The sequence below is a fragment of the Chironomus tepperi genome, unplaced genomic scaffold (assembly GCF_022539635.2).
Source record: "Chironomus tepperi strain 1889 unplaced genomic scaffold, CSIRO-AGI_Ctep_v1 contig_93, whole genome shotgun sequence".
Classification (NCBI taxonomy): domain Eukaryota; kingdom Metazoa; phylum Arthropoda; class Insecta; order Diptera; family Chironomidae; genus Chironomus; species Chironomus tepperi.
Window position 1 is genome coordinate 222948 of NW_027226215.1, and position 21442 is coordinate 244389.

At 35.1% G+C, this 21442-nt stretch overlaps 1 protein-coding gene across 1 annotated transcript; it reads right to left on the bottom strand.

The window, feature by feature from the left end:
* Positions 1 to 303: 303 nt before the first annotated feature.
* LOC139086955 (pancreatic triacylglycerol lipase-like) lies at positions 304 to 1720 on the bottom strand. Its single transcript, XM_070635619.1, has 3 exons — positions 1616 to 1720; positions 1200 to 1413; positions 304 to 983 (listed from the first exon to the last, which is right to left on the bottom strand). Exons 1-3 carry the CDS (start codon positions 1699 to 1701, stop codon positions 375 to 377), a joined length of 909 nt encoding a protein of 302 aa, XP_070491720.1. The 5' UTR covers positions 1702 to 1720; the 3' UTR covers positions 304 to 374.
* Positions 1721 to 21442: the final 19722 nt, after the last annotated feature.

Here is a 21442-nt window from a genome sequence, read left to right on the forward strand (position 1 = left end):
CTCTTTTCTAGGAAGACAGTCAAAGGAAAGAGAGACCAGATTCTTAAATTTATTAAAATAAACTTCCAGGTGTAATTAGGTAAGCACTTTTTAATTTGGATAACTATATTATGAACACCCAATTCCTTTGCTGATACAAGAACGGAAGCCATGTGAAGCTATTTTGTGAAGCCATGTGAAGCTGAAAATTGGGGTGTCATGTGAAGTTATGTGCCATGTAAATCCATATTGTGAAGTCGTGTGAAGCTAAAAATTCTGAAATTGGATGCCACGGGCGCTCCCGATACTCTAGTTAAATCATAGTAAGCTTTAATAAGAACTTCATTTATTATCAATTCAGGTTCCAAAAGTACAATGCAGTCAATCCTCAAACCCTAGGGAAATGGCGTATTCCTCGAAAATGGTGAAACCTGATTAGTTCTCAAAAAGAAGCTTCCTCTCAATATCAAGTTACTTGACACTCTTCCAAGATTAGTTACACTATTCTGATTACATTCACCACCAAGGTATCTGCTCCATGACGAGCATTCTAAAGCTGGAAAGATTGGAGTTGCTGATCTTACAGACTCTGCCCAAACTGTCAATGCAAAAATGTGACTGCATTCTGCTCGATTTCCAGGCAATGCATCAGTACAGAATGGTTGAGTTAAGCCTCCGTTGACGAAAAATGCAACATGTCCTCGTGATTCGTGATCACCAATACGTTCACCTTCGGTATGAACACTTTCGACAAGTTGTGCATCTGCTGAACTTAAACGTCCGACAGTTACACTGCTAATTGCTCCCAGGTCAAATGGATCTAAGCCTGTCAATCTTCCAATAATATGTCTACGATTTGAACGGTCTTGGACTCGACGTGATGCTCTAGCCATGATTTGTGCTCCGAGGGAAAATCCAATCAAATTCATGAATCCTGAATTGTAGCCGTTATTGAATAGGCCGATCAATGCATCTCCAATGGAATCGCCAAGTCCTCCGGCACTCTAAAAGGTTTTTAAGGGAATTATCAATAGATTGAGGAATTTAGGATGGAAGCTGATTTTATCAGATGTATTATGAAGGGAAATTAGGAATGGCTGCTCGGGCTAGCCCTTGCCTATTGCCTCAGGTGATATGGTGACAATATAAGGCCTACCAAGCAGCCATCCCAAAAAAAAGTCTCTAAATCCTAAAAAGAATCAGTTCCATAAATCAATTACCAAAGATCCAATTTCGCTGCTATCTGGATAATGAACCACAATGAAATTATAGTTGGGATTGGCTTCATAAGCTTGAATTACTTCACGAACTTCAGGTGTACTTAAAGAATGATCATTATTATAATGGAACATTATGCTTTCACCATTTCTTGCGAATTGAGGATGTCCTATCATCATTGGTAAGGTTGATGTTGTGTATTCAGCTATTCCGCCACTGGAAAGAATGGATTGAATTAATGTCAGATTAGTGTTTACAGGCTCTAGGCTTTGAAAAATTGAGTTTTGATCTAGAAACATTTTCGACATTTTAGTTAATCAGATCTATAGGTTTGGGCTATGCCATAAGCTTAGTACAAGGCTGCAGGCTTACATTTTTGGTTCCAAGCCTGCATTTATGGAAGAAATCTAGAACTTACTTAAAGTAAAAAATAAACACGAATCGATTATCGCATTGGGCAAAAGTCGCCAAAGCGAGAATCAAAAATGTCACTTTCCCAAACATTTCCGATCGGTTGAACGTCCAAAAATAAACTAACAAATAATTTAATTGAATTTCAAGTGGCTTTCGAATTGTTTACGATAAGATATTGGAATCTAACTGTATTATATACAGACCTAATCTGATTATTTCGATAAGATTTGAGGGAATTTCAGAGTTGTTGGAAGGAGAATTAGAATCAACTCTGAACTGTTCTGTCTCAACCTTGTGTTCCCTCGGCTAGTTTCTAGGCTTTGTTGGGCATTTTATTACAGTTTTGTCCAATTTTTTTTGTGGCACACTTCTGTGATAAGCCACGATCGAAAGTGCATACGGCATACTGTTCTTGGCATTTCTTAAAAAATTCACAGTTTGAACAACTCGCTATATTGAGTAGAGTCCAAAATATGAGGTCATATGATTCCCTGCATCTGTCAGTGTGAAGCAGAGTTGGCAGGTCTCCATGATAGAGTTTGACTCAAAGGATTCCAGTGAGGTCCGTCTCTAGAATTCCTGTGGAATCCGACTCCAAGAGTCCTGCCAACTCTGGTGTGAGGGAAATACCTTTGTTGCCAACCCAATCCAGCGCGGAAGTTGACAATCTCATAACTAAAGACCCATAAATTTTTTCAATTTATTTATCTTGAGCATATTAAAAGAGAATGAAAAATCACAGAGAAAGAGAATTGATTTCTTGCTTCATATTTCATCCAATGGAACAAGAGAAAAGAAAATCTTTTTGAGAAATTGCGATGAAAATGGATCGAAAGGAATGAAAGATATGAATTTAATAGAAAGAAATATTGCACGATATGAATTTTTTAAACTTATTGCATTTTTTATCAATTGAAAAATAATATCTATAGAGCATTTATAATTTATTGACGACAATGAATTGAGAATGAGCTTTGGACATTCGAGATGAAAAGTTTTGCTGTGCGTGATTTTAATTTTAGATTTTATACAATCTGCTTTGTGTCTAGGTGAGAATGATTGGGAAGAGGGACATTGACGTTGCAAGAGGATTTAAGGAGCCATTTACTTACTGCATTAGCTTTGTATGGGGAAAAGGGGTTTCTAAAAATGATTTTCTTACAATGTGTTTCAAGCGAGGCAATAAGTAAACGGTTTGTAAAGTTGGAGGCTCATTTATGCTGAAATTTGCAAGAATGAGTGGTTATAATTACTATAAGCTTGAAAATTTAACTAAAATTCCTTCTTTAAGGATGCTGCTTTGCTTACTTACCACCTGCTTGCTAAGGGCTTGTTAGGGATGTAGCCAATAACTTTGAAACTATAGAAATTTAGGGGGTTTCGGGATTTTTGTATCGAAAAACGCTAGAAAATTGAAGAATTGTGTCCTAAACACGAAAGAATTCCTGAATTGAGTGTATCAAAAATGACGTTCAAGTCCTTAACATTCCAAATTTGAAGATCTTCTTGAAGGATAGAGCCAGCTTTAGACGTTCTCTCCGCGCGGCAATGGGCCCAAGTGCGCCCAGGCCAAGGAACTAATTCAAAAAGCAGTAAGTGTTCAAAACAGAGGACGAATTGTCCCTAAACTTCGAACGACTAAAGAACTCATGGAAGTAAGCTATCGATAAAGATAGTGTCACACTTGGAATTGGTAATTGGCAAGCGGTAGCCAGCGATAGAGCCAACTTCAGGAACCGACTAAGGGAGGACATGGATCACACTTGATCTGTACGACCAGCGAAGTAAGTAAGTAAGTATGATGTGTTCATAATATGACTATGTTACAAGCAGAGCTCGAAGCTGACTTGAAATTTGTATGGAGCCCAGTTGGCACTAATCGACTTTTCCATACACAATCCGAGTAGATTTCGAGCTCTAATAATCATTCATCCTTTTCATTATTAGTCATCCCTAAATACACCCCTGACTTAAACTCCATCCATCCTCAACTGTCAATAAACAAGCACGACTTATATCACATAATGTTTTCATTCAATTAATTTTTGTTTAATCATTTCCTGATCCTCAACATACAGCTGATAATTTGTTCAGTCTGAATTTTTATCACGTTAAAATGAATTTACATTGCCATGTCGCACATATATTTTCATTAAATTTTCGCACAACATCCACAATACCTTATATATATTTTGTTCCATGAATTAAAAAATAACAAAGGCTTGAAAAATAAAAAATTTCAATATTTATGAACAATAGTAGAGGCACAAAAAGAAAGGGGGGGATATAGAGGCAATGGAAAATATTCAACACACAAAAGCTCTTATTAATAATTCAAATCTCATCATAAATATGAAGATACATGAACAACATAAAAATATATTACATGATATAATATAATGTGAGCTCATGATGATGTAAAATGTACGTACATTAACCAATCATCAACATTATTCATTACGAGCAGACTTAATTCTGCTCTCTGGATTTTTTTATATTTTTGTTCCTTTCTTCATTCTCATTCACTCATCTTTTTTTCATAAATCTCTACATAAATACAAATGTATGGAGATGTTATGGATGTTGTCTGTTGAAATTATTCTGAATACGATGTGCTACATATATAGACATTGGAATAATGAAATTGAGATTAAATTTATGTGAATTAAATTGAAAAAAAAATATTATAGATGAAATGCATGACGTCTATGAATGATTTTTAATTCTATTTTAATATCTTGAAGTCAGTTGTCATGGACTTGATGCTGGTGGTTTTAGGAGACATTGTAGAATCGTTGAAATGGCCTATCAAGTCAGTAAGAATAGAATGAGCCCATTTTTTTGAACCCCTAACAGGCAAAGAGCAAGCTTTCAAGAGTTTACTGTACTTAAATATACTAGTTAAGCATGCTCGCGAGTGTGCTCACAGCATAATCTACTCTTAAGAGCTTTGGGTGTCTAACTTGGCTAATTATCGAATGATAATAGATCAAATGTATTGGCCTCTAATGCCGTCTAATGATAAGCTTTTACAAAAAAAAGTACAAAAAGAGTCAACAAGTCAAAATCAATACAGTTTGAAACAGATGAGGAAATTAAGATAGTTGAACTATTACAGAATTATACTTATTCTGTCAGATAAAATCACTCAACCTTTAGAAGAAATACGGCTATATTGGTCAAATACTATTATAGGAATAATACCTAAAAGAATGACATTATTTGGACTGATACAAAAGCTTTGTTACACCATTTTCCATTTTATTCTAAACCCCACATTGGTGCATTGTTACAGTAAGTAAGTATGTTGACCCTCACAAGATAGAAACAAGAACTATGAATGACATTAGTTTCTAGAATTATAAATCAAGAAATGTAGCATTGTCTAACTTCTTTTATGAACATTCATTAGAATTAGGAGTGCAGCAGTATATGATATAGGATAGGAATCTGTAGCAACAACACGTCATGATCAAATCAAACTAGAACTGTTTAAAAACCTATAATATTAATGGCAATATTTGAGTACGATCTCGTAAAGGCCAACTTCTTCCATTAACTCCAAACGATGAACTACCATGAACACTTCACACTAGAAAAGCATTCAGTCCACAGTTCATAAGTAATGTAGTTTATAAATGTCAATATTAGAACAACACAAAATCACGCAAACGGCAAATACAACCACTATATTGTATCAATAACATTGACATAAATTGGTCAGTAAACAACCGCATTTACGGAAATATGTTTTGATTTTCAACCCATAAGCAAGCAGAGACATCGCTTAGCTTTACATTCTCATCATGCTTCATTAAACGATACAAATTTAATAACTCAATTATTTGTATTAAGTGTCCTAATCCGTAGCAATTCTCGAAACTATTACTTCCATCAATTAAACAAATTCGCAGATCTAAAGCAATTTTCCTTTCAACTTCGTTGATTCATTCATATACACAAACAAATGATCAAAGGAATGACATGAGTGAGTGAGACGAGAGTGATATGAAGCAATTCACATGGTGTGTAGCTGTATATATGCGAGAATTGAAAAGAAGAAGTAAAGCACACATAAATAAAATGGCAATGAAGAACAAAAAAAAAATCTTTATTTTCCACTTGAGTAGCGAAAGGTTTCAACATTTCCATCATTTTATCCCAAGCACAGTATAAAGGAAGGCAGAAAAAAATATGTTATTTCTGTATGATATACAGCATTCAAAATGAATGAGGGCATACACATATAATATTCACAACCTAGGGACAAAGATGAGGCAATATTGTTGTTGTAAGGCAAAAATGTGTGTTTTGGGAAATCCGACAAAAAAAATATATTGTAGACCAAAATATAAATGCGGCAGTAAAGGCATCAACATTTGACGTAAACATGGCACAGCATCGTGAACTATCCATACTCACTTCACGATGCGTATATGTGTGTCTAGTTCTTTGTATGCATCTATTCATCCGAAATGAAATGTGCAATTCTCAGTCGAACGATTTTAATGCTGTGAAATGCAATTTTGCGTGGAGGATTAGGTTAAAAATTGCACATTTTGGATGAATGAATTTGTAAAGTAGTTACAATTCAATGGTTCATGTGGGATGTGCATTTTGGGGTTGTTTAAAAGCGATTTGCATTTTTGAGTAGATATGTGCAATAAAGGAATATCATGTAGTCATTTAAATGTATATTTACGTTGATAATTATTCATGAAAATATGTCTGAGCATGTTTTTTTGGGTATTCTATGTGGAGGTATGAATATAGTTGGCTAGAGACTAAGGGTAGTGGAACTGATATCGCTGTCATATTTATATCAGATTTGATAGTTATTACTTTCGATATTTTTTGATAATATTGTCCAAACTGAGTTTGGATCTACTTACAGGAGGATTATTTAAGAGTTAAGTACTTTCAGTTAGACTGGTAATGACTGACTTGGTTCTCGAAACTGAGGCCAATATTCGGAAGGATACCTTTGCAGTCTCGGTCTTGGAATCTTAGACTTAAGACTTAGAGCTAAAGCATCCCGTTGCTTGATCGGTCTGGTAGTTATGATCACCTTACAAGTATTCTTAGTAGTCCTGATCCAAATGACAAGCTACCTCACCTTTTTAAAATGGTTTAATCCGCATTGAATCTCATTATTAATTTGCTGCAGCATAGTACTCGTGCGGTACAATGCGGTGATTCGGATAATTCCTATAAAAATGGGATAAAATCAGCGGTCACGATGGAGTTAGGGTAGCATTGCACTTTGCAGTTTACCCGACGACAAGCCAGTGTCCTAGCGAATTCGTTGGGCTGTTCGAGGAATCAGCTTAAAGAATCAACCCTTCCTATGTCCACCCCTGTCCCTCCACTTCCATTATCCACTAAAAACATTAAATTTTCCTAATAAATAATACAACAAAAAAACTCTTACATCCATTAATCTCAATTCCATTAATATTTCAAGGCTTCATCAAAGCGCCATTCAAAGTTACATTCACTTTACCATGAGAATTTATTCTTCATAAAAAGAGCCACTCTCTTTTAACTTGTCAAAAGGTATAGCCTCATGCGAAGAGATAAATGGAGGATTTGTAGCAATAAATCCTTTCATTACTACCTCAAAAAAATTACTTTTTTTTCCATCTACACTCGTCTTTTACTTTTTACAATAAAAAATCTGAAAGCTTTCATTTTGGCTTTTAAAAGCTTCAAGTGCCATAAAAAGAGATTCTTTATGGATTTATTGAATAAAAAAAAAAGTCCTTTTAGCTGTAATTCGAAAATTACGTGGAAAATTTGATTTTTATGAAGATTAAAGGATGAAATATTTGACAGTGGATGTAATGGCTTCTTATTTTATTGACGACTTTTTATTGGATAAGTGATGTGAAATTTTTATATGATCGTATTTTGATGGTGCTTAATTGTTTTATGGGGAATTGGTTTAGAAACACTTTGAGGATGAGTCAATTTACAGGATGGGAGGATCTGGAAATTTTTTTGGGGATTTAAGAATTTTTTGGAATTAAACTGTAGGGGAAAGATTGATTTTTAGATATAAAACATTGACATCGTTGGGTCATTGGCTCATTGGGTCATTGGTTAAATGGGTCAAAGGATATGTTATAATTTGGAATCACATGATCTTTATATTAAAGCTTGTCTTCAAAGGCTGTCGGCAACATTGGAATATTTGGTCTCTCTATTAATTGTCGGGTAGGCGATAGAGTAGACACAGATTGAACTGCTTCCCATACGTTCAAAGGACAGATTCTAAATCAAGCGACTACCACTGCAAAGCGATCGTTATTTGTTCCTAATTATGCTGTTTATTTTGGTATATGTAGATATTATATGGCTATCCTTTCTATCTTGGGATTGTGATTAAGATTTCCCGTAAATCTGTCCATATCTATTTTAGGTGAAGAAGCCACGAGTCGATCGTTCATCTAGTTAGCCTTGATATGCCAAGCATTTAATAGTTTTCAAACCTATCTATAACTGATAAGTGCACTCAGAGTGAGAAGGAGCTTAATTTAGGAATCCCAAAAATTTAGAGCAGCTTTTTGGATTTCTTCACAAAAACCCTATCAAATTGAACACATTTTCAAAATGGAAGGGCTTAAACCCCCGTTTCTCTCCTTGATATATCCTTCCTCCTTGAATGATCCACTTAACCTCTAAATATATACTTCCTCATTATGATCTCCAAAAAAACTTCAAAAAATCATAAAATGTTTCAACAATTCTTCATCATCAAACGTTAAAGCTCTCTTAAATAATTCTCAAATAGACTAGAAAATTCCCATCCGTAAAGTGTAAATAAAAAAGGCATAGCATGTACGTGCAACATACAATATCGCATTTTTAACATGAGAACTGTTTGTTTAGCTTCAGATTTTTTTAGTTTTTTTTCCCATTCTTATTTCCCCTAAAGCATCTTCGTCATACAAATAGAATGTGCGTTTGTAAAAAGAATAAGAGAAGCTTTCGTGTGTATCTTCAGAGGATATAAATATGCTCATATATAGCATGTGAATATGACGAAAAAGACGTTGTTGAATGGGATGAACAAAAAAAAATGTATATATAAGGTACGATACACATTTAAGACGATAGAGAATAAGTATTATGAATTATTCATGATGGAAATATGAGAGATGGGGTTAGAGGTGGGGGTAGGTACGGGGGATATAAAAAATATATATTTTTCATGCTTTTAACCTTTCCAATTTACTCCTTTCAACGCCACTTTAGTTTTTTTCTTTTATTCATTTCTTCTTGTGTATGTCATGACATCTACGCATATATATGGTTGTTGTTCCTTACACACACACACACACACACACGACATGACTCAACTTAACTCACAATTGTGAGAATCCTTTTATGTCATGTCATATCAAGTAGTACCAAATTTGGCGTTAAAATGCTCCTGGGTGAAAACGCAAAAACATTTTTTTTGTAGCCCTTCTTATTTTACATGCATACGCTCTTAGGTATGGAGAAATATTATTATTGAGTAGCATCATCTTCATGCTTCCTCATCTTTTTCTATTCCTTACTACGTATGCTGTATAACTACACCATAATGTTGATGTAATTTGATTCAATACATGCGTATGCGATGGTGTAATAACTTGATTTGTCTACTTCTTTTTGGCATCATCGTCAGACAAGCAAACCCTTTTTTCTGGCAGTAAAAAAGTATGCGGAAAAAGCTTTTCGTGTTGTTACTCACATTCATGTTGGTTACTAGTGGGAAGTTGGAGTTATATGTTGGATTTATTATGTGCAGGTGCACTCTTTAAATTTCGGATTCAGTAGAATTTTGCCCCACGGTAAATTCATAACACATTATTCGCCTTTTCTACACAATGTGCCTTCCTAGAATGTTAAATGTGTAATTTGGGTATATAAAGTAGGATTCTATGGGAATCGATCATATTTTCTTAGCTTCCTCATCTAAGCATGAATTTCTATACTCAATTACTGGAAGCTTCACTACATAAGGTATTTAACTCTGACTTTGGAGACAGCAAAAGATCACGTGGATGGCCAAAGAAACTAACAAAGTAAGCTGTTGATTGAAACAGTATTGCAATTGCTATTTAAAACTGGCAAGCAGAAATCAGCGATAGACTCAGCTTTCAGGCGACATTTGAGGGAAGCAATGGATCATGTTTGATCTTTATGGCAAACGAAGTAAATAAATAAGTTTATCCTTCATCTTTTATTACTCCCGAATGGCACATGCCATGCAAATATGGAAAATAGTATGTTCAGGTAAAAAGTTATCTAAGGACAGATCCAGCTTTCGACGAATTCTAAATGCGGCAATGGGCCCCCGTGCGCCTTCGCCAAGGAAGTAAGTAAGTAAGTATGTTCAGGTTGATGCAAGGCAATGACACTCTTCATCCGCTTTCATCCGATTCATACAAATCTTTCATCCGGATGAAACGTGTGTCAATGGCTTCGGTTGATTTCATTCTGGCTTCGAGTTAGATTCGTCATACACTGGTCCCATGTTAGAGTCATGCTGGCATAGATACACTATTTTCCGACTTTTTTAAGCCTTATGGTTTTCAGCATTAATTTCTTGAGATTTGTCGAGAACGAGAGAACAAGGAATTCCGTTGTAGCTTCGGTCTCAGTCACGGTTTCGATATCAGTCTCGGTCTCAATCTCAGTTCCGGACTCAGTCTTAGCCCCCGTTCTGTCTTGGTCTTAGTCTTGTTGTGTCTCGGTATCAGTCCCGTTCTGTCTCGATCTCATTTCCGGTCTCAGTCTCAATCTTTGTCTTCCTCCCGTTCTCTGTTTTGATCTCAGCTCCCTTCTCGATCTAGTTCTTGAATTATAGTCAGTCCTTTAAGTACAAATCTCAATCTTACCAAATTTTAAGACATGCAAGTCACTCAACCACTGCAAACTTCCCAAAAGTTAACAATTTTAAAATGAGTTTTCATAATAAACATTCGCTTTTTGTGTTTGCTCTGTGTGCTGGGCCATAATACTATTCATATGACATATGATGATGATGATGATGATGCTAGAAGGGTTCAATTTTTTCATATAATATACATCCGTATATTTTTTTAAAACAGAGATTCATATTCATTACTATGGTGACAAGTGTTTTCACTTACAAAAGGCTTCTTTTCTCATTTTACATAAAAGCTTTTCTCTCTCACTCACTCACTCATGATGGTTTAGGGGTTTCCATGTTTATGATGATGTAATGAACATGATTTGGGGAGAAATTTAAAAGCTTAATTTTTTGGTGAAAATTAATAAATTCCAGTCTGATGGTCGCATTCATTGTAGCTTAACAGTATAGCTTAGCAACCGGTGAATGTGAAAAACATCGAGAACGTGATCATAAGAATCATCACACAAAAGGGGACAGCATGCTCATTATAAATATAAATATGCATACATTTCATAATATGTCGTTATCATTATGCTCAATTTAGGGCAAAAAAAGCATTTTCATATTCCATGTGTTGAAATAAAAAAAAGGAAACGAGGAAGAAAATGGCTGCATTATTTAAATTCTTTTTCTACGTAGATCTGTGTACGGTAAACATCTGCTGCTAATGTTTAATTTGGCGAAATTAATCAAAAACAAAAAATACATATGAAGACGTGAGAGATATATATTTGGGGTAAGAAGTCATGCAATTTGATTGGAATTAGCTGCAATAGGACAAATAGTGGTTTTCGTAGTACAATCTTAAATCAAGGGTTCGTTCAAAACTGCAAGACTGTAGATAAAAATTCAGGCTTGATGCCTTGGACGAACTAATAGAAACACTTGAAAATTACAATTCTGAGCATCTAAAATGCAGGCCTGAAGTAGATGATTAATCAAAAATTATGAAAAAACAGTAAAGTCCGGTAAGTATTTGAGATTGATAGACGAAAGCCTGCAAAAGTGTCAGACGACGACTAAGTTAGTGTTAACTTATAGCGTAACGCAGCGTTGTCCAAACTATGTGCTGCGTCCAACAATAAACTGCTGCGACACACAGTTTGAGAATCTCCACTACCTAAGGATGTTGCATATGCATATGGCGAATAAATGACCGAAAATTCGGAAAAAGACCGACTTGACTCTACCCTAAAGCCAGATTTCATCAAATCTGATCCGAATTCGGTATCACGCTGCCCTGTAGCCGGATTTTCGACCATTTCTACGAAGAATGCTTCACGGTATTAAGTAGTATGTCAAAGAAATTGCCGAAAATCCAGAACCAGACTGAGTTGACTCTAATTTGAATTTTGTCGAATGTTACCTAGACTCACTGTAACGCCGTTCTGAGACTGGAATTTCGGTCAATTTTACGCCACGTAACTTTTTCCTGCCTAGTAGCTGGCCTTCAAAATTCACAAAATTCCACAAAAAATCATTAAAAAATCCTTCAAATCCTCCAACTCTACCTCATTATCTCAAGCATTACTTATTACACCACACAAAACCCATAAAAGCTTAACCTGATTATGAGCTCATACATAATAACACACCGCTAGATATGCTACACTACATAATATCATTGCCATTGAATGTTTATTATTATCTTTATAATGAGATTCCACTGTTGACGATCACATGGAACGTCCTCACACCGAATAAATTTTCAGTCTGTACATAGATATGAGCAGCAACATAAAAAAAAAAAATTAATTTAGTTGGTGAGAAAGGTCGGATGCATCGAAGCATTCACCATCATACGCTTTGGTAAATTGATAATCGCATGAAAATGTTCGCCGATGTAGTCATGATACATACCTAGTGGCATAACTGTCTGTATCATCTTAGTTATTAGCATTGATTTGGATTCTTTGGTGTCTGTTGGATGTTTAGTTGTCTGGATGGGATGTGGAATTTAAGTAGTGATCATGAAGAGGAGTTGGTCCAGCGTATCCAGTGGAGGGAGGGGAATGGGGGGTCAAAACCCCCTGTTTTGACAAAATTCGAGGATTTTGTAGCAAAAATTGAATTCAATTTGAATTTTGATGATTTTAGTCCATAAGCCTCACTGATTCCAGTACCGACCTACCAAAAACAGCGCCTACGTTCCACCATCCCCCCCACATTCCCCAACACGTTGTTGTGAAGTTTTTCAGAAAATTTTAATCTACTGCAATTTTAAAACACTCCCTCGCATCCTATCTCCCGTTCTCCTCAATTTACTATATATTTTTTTGTTGTTGTTGTTATTGCCCACAAGCTATAAAATCATTTAATAGCAGTTGCACAACATCAAAATTACGATGAGCAAACAGAAAATTTCATTTTGCAAAAATGTTATGGATATATATATTTTTTTTTAGATATATGTCGATGCATTAATGAGTTTTTCTCCCTCATCGATAAAATGTTCAACTGCTGTTGCTGCTGTTCAGTTTATCATTTTTTTTTCCTAGAAGCGATAGGACAGCATGGAACATGTGTCTCAACCATGCCGTATTGCCATATCATTCTCATGCCCTTTTTATTTTGTATATGGAAAAATATTTTTTTCCACGTGTATGTATCAGTGTCCGATAGATACAATCAGGGGGAGCTTGTGATTGTTTTGTCAGACTTTGATGATGTATGGAGTGGAATTTGTTGTTTTGGAGTGTTTTGGGATTCTGAAGGAATTAATGGAATGCTTTGAAGAGGAATGACTATTTCCTGAAGACCAGGAGAGGAATTTTTAGGTACAGAACGGTATGGTATAGGTACACTGCTGATACGATACAATGGCATACCTGACATTGCATGGTGGTTGACCATGGTGTTCCTTTGTATCAGATCAGTGGTTTACCTATATCAAACAGTACTTGCCACCGCCGAACGGATCCAGAACTTGAAGTTTGAATTGCATTTGGAATCGAGTTGAATCAACAAATGAATACAAAGACATAGTCGACTTCGACATTAGACATGCATAGAACCACGAAAGAGAATGCTCACATGCCATCATACCGTAATGCCATCATGTTACTACCTTTGAGAGCATGCTCTATGTTTAAAAGGATGAGCTAAAAAAGTGAAATTTTGAAGAGAATTATCATTTATTCTGAAATTAGGGATGTTTTGCCTTAAAACCGTATTTAAAATGCCCGAATAGCACAAGTCGGTTATTCGATCCATAATCCTACACCTGACTCTGCATGTTTCTGGCATGGCGCATTATTCAATCTGATCCACCGAGTCTCGTCGTCCTAGAACTGGATTTTTGATCAATTAACCGATTTGAGCTCTTTAAGACACATACCTGCATCCAGCATTCAAAAGGCTCAGGTTTAACTAGCAACAATCAATAACAATTTCACCAAAAATCACCCCAAGGACACAAAAATTTCTCCCCTCAGAGTCAACAGTAAAAAAATTTCACCATAAAAATTTGTCATGCAAATGATTCACCGATAATATTTCTTTACGTTCATAATACCTGCCTGCTGTGAGTCCGCACATTTGAATGGGTAGGTAGAGATAGAGAAATACTTTTTTTTTAAATCATAAAACCATTCGGTGGAGAAAATAAAAAAAAAAAAATTATTTTTCGTCTCATTTGAAATCAATGCAGGAATAAAGCAGCAATTTATCAATTTCAATGATGCTGAATGCACAAGTATAAATCTTCACAATTTCCGTTTCTCATTCCACACTCATTTTTGTGTAGTTATCTATCGATATATGTATGTATGATACATATTTGAAACATTTGGTGAATTCAAGCATTCTACATTCATTTATGTGTAATCGTATATGAAATATTGATCAATTTGAAAGCATATCTTCTTGTTCTTGTTCTTCCCATCAATGGAAATTGAATGGAATGAGTTTTTAGATGTGGAAAATAGATGCAAAGAAGCAAATAAGTTCATAATTCATATTATTTTACATGCTTTATTATCCAGGTTTATTCACTGAATTTAGTAGAGTGTAGTTGAGGCTTAAATGAAGCACATAATCATCATTTGGAGATGTGTAACTCAATCTATACTCTTGGATGTACTAATGAGTGTTATGATGTGAGTTCAGATATCATGGAAGGCACATGCTGCAGAAATGAACGAATATTCGCCACGAGACCACCGTGAATATGATGAAGTCCTGTCTCAGACAAGAGTTAGTCCGGTCTGGCGCCTGATTTTTGATCGTTTTTACGATATGAGCTATCCGGATGGGTCACAAAAAGTTCGGTAACTTACATAGACCACCCTACCGTAAGGACTTGTCAGACTTCCCATTCAAAATCAGACTTACAAATTATGCTTTCATATAAATTTTCCGGGATTCGGGATTTTCAGGGATTTGGGGAAAGCATATTACAAATTATAGTGGGATCCGAACCAACACTCCTTTGTTGCCGTTACTGCATGTAGCCTACAAAGGGAGACTATCAGAGCAGCATTTTCAGTACACATCAAATGGAAGGACAAGCGAAAAAATTCCGGTGCTTAGTTTCGAAACCTTGGTTGCTGTGTAGGTGTTCCAATAATTAAGTCTCGAAGAAGGAACCCATTATGCCAACAAGCCACATCGATTCCCTAAGCGTTTTAGGCAAAATGCGAAAATTCATATTTTTTGCAATAAAAATGGGTCAAAATCTGATGACACGGTAGCCTCCTCAGAGTAACCTCGTACCTTACCGTTAATATGGTGATTTAGCGGTGTCTAAGCAAACACGTTGTGCTGTTCGGGTCCCTTAGTAACTAGCATAATATCAATACAAAATGTAGAAAATCAGCACTTCATAAATAGTTTAAAAGCAAATAATATTAAAAGTTTGAATGACGGAATCTCTCCATAATTTTTATATGCACCGAGTTCATAAACCATAAATAAACAAACCATAAATATTTTACCATTAAAACCGCAGCCATAAAATACATATTTTTTTTCATTATAATTCATGAAAAACTTTGTCGTAAAGTCGATTGTTTTCCTGTAAACCACAAAAAATTGTGAGTAAGTTTCATATTCTCATCCGTACCGTACATATATAAAATTCTGCCTCATTATGAAATATTCTAACCTAAAAAGTCGTTTTTTTTTTGTTCTCTCGTCGCAAAGGAACCACAAACATCAAAAAATATATATAATTTTTCCATAACTTTCAAGGGCTTAATCTGCAAAATTTTCATGTAAAATTATTTGCACATTGGAATTTACATTCAATATTGTATAAAGTGAATAAACCTTGGCATTTTATGAAAATTCAGGCATTTCCGCCCCTTATTTTTTTGATATAGTTTTTCTTGTGCCTTCATCTCGTTCGCATGTGTCAGTGATGGGTAACCAGTGTGCTGTGACATACAAGTGAGCTGCTAAAATGTCATGAATCGTTCCGAGCGACACAAATGAAGAAGGCTCCGCCACGGAGCTTTATTGGCTTTAATAAACCTCTTTTACTAATGCCAAATCAAAGCTGCCTTCATATAAAGGTCAAATGACGTCCATATGGCTTTCAGGAGGTCAAATGGCGTCCATACGGCTTTCAGGAGGTCAAATGACATCCATATGGCTTTAAAGAGGTCAATTGGCGTCCATATGGCTTTAAGGAGGTCAAATGACGTCCATATGGCTTTCAGGAGGTCAAATGGCGTCCACATGGCTTTCAAGAGATAAATGGCGTCCAAATGGCTTTCAGGAGGTCGAATGGCATACATATGACGTTTAGGAGGTCAAATGGCGTCCATATAGCTTTCAAGAGGTCAAATGGCGTCCAAATGGCTTTCAGGAGGTCGAATGCCGTCCATATAGTTGTTAAACTCGACAAGAAGTTTAAGCCATTCTTGATTTGTGAAGTTCGGGCGTTTGTCGTTTACAGATTCAGTCTTTCCATCAAGGTATGCCCCAAAAAACAAAAGGTTCCCCATCACTGCCTTATATTTTTACAAATTTATTGTTCCCGAAATGGTGATTTACTTAATAATAAATAAATAAATTTTCATTTTACATCGTGTATAGCAGCATGTACGTACATTTATATAGTTGGGGATATATGCGAATTGTGCTATAGGTATTAAAATATTGCACAATATCTGTACACAGTTGTGTCGTTTATGCATGTAAAGATTTAATTTTAGATGAAGACAAAGTTTTTTGGTTCGTTGGGAAAATTTTTTTGTTATTCGAAATTTGAGATTTTCTGTTACTGATATGTTTTGAAGACTGAAGGAAATGTTATTAATGGGAGACTCCATCTCATCCATTTATTTTAGTGCTCTTTAAAGAATTTATGGAAAGTTTTATGGATTCTTCTTATTGGATGGGTTTTTGTAGTGAATGACAAAGTTGGATCTGTCACATATGCAGATCTTCGTCCAAAATCAATGGCAATTTCCATTATTAGCTAGCATAAGGCTCAGTTAATTATTCTAAGTTGAATAATGCTTAACATTAGCTAGTATTCTGGAGGAGGTTAAGGTATCAAAATTCCTCCTTTTTGGAGGAAAATCTTCAATTTTCTAGGGTTTTTCGTGGAAAATATTCAAAACCCACTCCATTCCCAATAATTTTGTACAAAATTTAGCCGATTCGAGCCGATTTCCCCTTATAAATTTGAATTCACGTCGAGGTCTAGACTCATTTCATTTGAAAAGGCATCAAATTTCCAGAATTTATCTTATTTTCCCTTTTCAAATGTCATAACACGATCGAAACTCAGTAGGAAGAGGAGTCCATATGAATTTCAAATGAATTCTGAGCTCTGCCGTCTCCTAAAAGGTGACCAAACACAGCACCTTATTAATAGGATTACTTAGAAGCTGCTGGATTTTCAGAATTGGTAGTAATAATTGAGAATTCTGGAATCTCTGGTGTGGTGTTTGAACATAATGGAATCTGAGGTATAGAACCATATATAGATGAATCTTTCAATTTGAAAATAAGGGTTTTCTGGCCGAATGGCTAGACAACAGACAGAAAATTACTTTTCGTTCAATACATCTGTTCGATTCTCAATAATATCATATAGTGTTCTTGATATGACAAGGATTCGAACAATACCCATGACTCAACCGAAGTTGGAGTCCCAATTTTATCACCCCATACTAAAATGAATCAGTTTATATATAGTTGCCCCTATGTCCCGTTAACTTGTCGACATAACAGACCTCTAATGACTAGTTGCGCCTCTACACTCGTAGAAAATTGGAAAGAAAATAAATTAAATTTGTGAGAACAACAGTACGAATAAAGGATTTTGAATGATAATTTTCGGCCTAAATTCCTCAAAAAATTCATTTGAAAATTATGTAGGACTTGGGTAGAAAAATGCAATTTTCGACATAATTTCGTGACAGATTCCTGACTAAAAGTTCGCATCAAGTCTATGCGAGGTCAATCGACATCGAAATCAATTAATTCATTCATTAATTTTCTAAGAATAAATTTCATCAATGCACAACGCCATTTCATTCACAAAAATCGAATTAATTAATTCATCTACACTGACATTCAATATAAATTCTTAAAATATCACAAAATGTTCATTTGACTCAAGTTTCAAAGAATCACTCTACAAAATTAATTTTACTATCCAGTTCCATCACACTTTCCCAAAATATTTCGTTTTTAATTTCAATTTTTGAAACAAAAGCAAAAAAATTGAATTTTTATCGTTTACGTTATTTTCCTTCACATAAAATATGTCGTTGCTATAGTGCTATAGTGCATATTGAAAATTGGTTATAAAATATTTTATCGATGCCAAGGCATTCTCTCCCAATTTGTTTGTTTTCGTTTATGTGTTTTATTTGCCAACATAAAAAAAAATCGATAAGTAAATGTGAAATAAAAAACTATGAAGCTTATAAATGAATGATATTACTTTTTTTTGAACCTCGGTGATTTTTCTTCCTGTGCCTGTGCATGTGCTCATCCTGCTTTTGTTTATACGTGTAAAATTAATTTGTGAAATCTATGGCTAAATGTTAAAGTCCATGTTGAATAAATGTTCAAAAAAAATTATTACTTTTTGTTTAATCTTTATTGTTTGCGGTGGTGAATTCTGATTTTCCGAATGGGGAAAACTAGAGAAAAACTCACAAAATTCCCCCGATAAGCTAATGAGAAAAACAGAACGGACTTGGTCAGTAACTAGTCAACGATTCCTTACAGAAATTTTAAAAGGAATTCATGAAGAAATCAGTCCAAAAAACGATATTAATTGCTCAACGAAGGCCCACTTTTGACAAATCTTGAGACCGAGATCCAGTTCGGGACTGGGACCAATACTTAATGTGACCATGTTCCTATGTGGAGCTTAAGTTACAACAAAAAGTTTTTTTTTATCTTACTCTGTTGCCAGCTCTGTCAACAAGTTACTACAAATTCTCCGTCCGAAATTGGGGATAATCCACTTTAGTGAAACAGGCCGATTATGTTAATCTGACATTTTTTCATCACTATTCTGCTACTTAAGTATTCCAGCCAAGGGTGGTGTGACTAACTTATGTTTCTGTCCCAATAATGATTAAAACCAATACTGCAAGGAAATTACCCGAAGTCTCACTTTCGAGTACACCGATACCGACACTGACACCGGACTCGATATCCAGAATCATTATCAAAATCTCCCCATTTTCGTGCAATTAAAATCATTTTTCATTCATCTTATCTCACAAATTCATAAGAAACTTCATTATAACTTGCTGCAAGATTTGGTTTCATTTAAGACATAGTAGCAATTATTATAATGGTAATTGGTAGAAGACAACCAGCAATAGAATCAGTTTCGGGCGCCAACTATGAGAAGACATGTTTCACAGTTGATCTGTACAGCCAACGAAATAATTTAAGTTAAATAATAAAATGTTAAACTTATTTCCTAAAAACTGAAGTGAATAATCAGAATCCAAAATAATTCTCTACACAAAATTCAGCCACAGAACATTTAGACTAGACCATAAGATTTAAATTTCAATGTCAACCCAATTCCATGAATTTCTACAAGAATAAAAACTACATATTAACTATCAATTCATCGACCACGTCCACCATCAACATTGACCTTGTCCATCCATCACATTTCGTGCATTAATTACAATTTATCAAATAAAGTTGAATTCACTTAATTCAATTAAATCCACAGTCATAATAAAGCAATGATAATAATTGCACATAAAGAATATGCACAATGAAATATACAGCAGTAATAAAAGAAAGGCACTTCTACAGCCTGGGCGTATGATCCCGAACCGTACAACTTAATCGCTTGTACACAGCGTGCTTGGTAGGGCATATCATGCTAACTAGGACGTAGCATGCCCGGAAAGGCACAATGTGCTCGCTAGGGCACAGCATGCTCGTTAGGACACATTGTTTTCGCTAGGGCGATCCCAATACGACCGAAAATGCACTCCTCCATATTGTGCCGCTCGGGATAAAATTTAATAAATGTAAGAGGACATATTGCACATAGCATGAAGTAAAAAAAGAGACATAGATATGGAGTAGTAAAGGCAAACGTAATGAAAGAAAAAGTTTATTGCGAAAAAAATGAGAAATAAAAATAATTCTGAGTGTCTGACTTGAATGTTAATAAGATCACGTTTATTTCATTCTTCCTGCTGTCTTACCTGCTGCTTAGAACACAAAACAACAACAAAGGCAAAATAGGAGATGACACGAGAAACGGAAAAAGTGGCAAAAGCAATTTTTGGTATTTTTGGTTGAATTCATTGTCGTATTTCCTTAAATTATGAATATTCCCACGAAAAAGTACACAGTTGACTATTATTCTACACCCGGATGAAATATTTAAAATATTTTGCGTAAATTTCATAATCATTTCTCATTTGTGTATTTTGGAATGGAAGCAGATGAAGGAACATTTTGAAACATTTTTGCGCTGTGAAGATTAATTGAATCGTTTACCTCTCAACATTATCGGTTGAGTGAAGAATTTTTTTTATTTTGAACATTTGCGCTCTTCCTTCACACAACATTATCGCACTTCATTATATTTGTAGCAACTAAGTGCTCAATATACTACCAAAATGAGGAGCGTGAGTGTGGGACTTGTGTGGTGTGATGAATTAGTGCAATAATTGGAATTAATATTTTTTAAACACAAAATTTGATTAAAGTCATCTCAAGTCGAGACTGTTATTTATGAGAAGACGTTCACTTATGACATTCAGAGTGCAACGAGATGTTCTTAAATCAAGTTATTGATACAAGGGTTTCTGAAAAATTGCACTTTTTCAAGCCCGTGGTCTGATTGTTCCAAAATTGTAAAAACCGTGAATTTCAGAAAACCGCTTTCAGAAACCCTATTGATACCCCCTCTCCCTGCGTGACAAAACCTCCATGCAACCAAATTTTTCATTTTTGGTCAGATGTATCAAAATTTTAACCCAAATTTTATTCCATGAGGACGTTACGTAATAAGTAAACGGCCCTAAAGTGAGCGGTCTCTAAAATGTCTGAAATAATTTCATTTAAGGATTTGTTCCTAAGAACTAGTTATTACACGTTTTAAAGATTTAAACAGCAATAACATCATTCGGCAGCTATGTGACTTGCTGCCCAGTCATTTACAAAATTTGTTCTTTTTTGGATGTTTAGATACTTTGACAGCTTAATGTACGAGATCAATCGTGATTTTGGAGGTCTTCGCCAGAGTTGCAAGACAGGTAGATAGGTGTCCTGTGACCTGTGACAGTCAAAAACCATAAAAATCCTTAATTATTTTGTATAGTTTTTCATAAAAATCCATACAAATTATCAAGAATTGGACGTTTTTTTTGCCTGACACAGTTGACTGTTTTGCAACTCAGTTCTAGGCGATATTGGATTAAAGAACGAGTCAGAAACTTAAATTGA

Bases quoted from the DNA above. Each gene is read 5' to 3' on its own strand.
- LOC139086955 (XM_070635619.1), bottom strand. From the start codon at position 1,701: ATGTTTGGGAAAGTGACATTTTTGATTCTCGCTTTGGCGACTTTTGCC. The intron at 1,414-1,615 runs GTAAGTTCTAGA...CATTCTTTCCAG, and splicing joins GTGTTTATTTTTTACTTTAA to TGGCGGAATAGCTGAATACA. The intron at 984-1,199 runs GTAATTGATTTA...AAAACCTTTTAG, and splicing joins GCAGCGAAATTGGATCTTTG to AGTGCCGGAGGACTTGGCGA.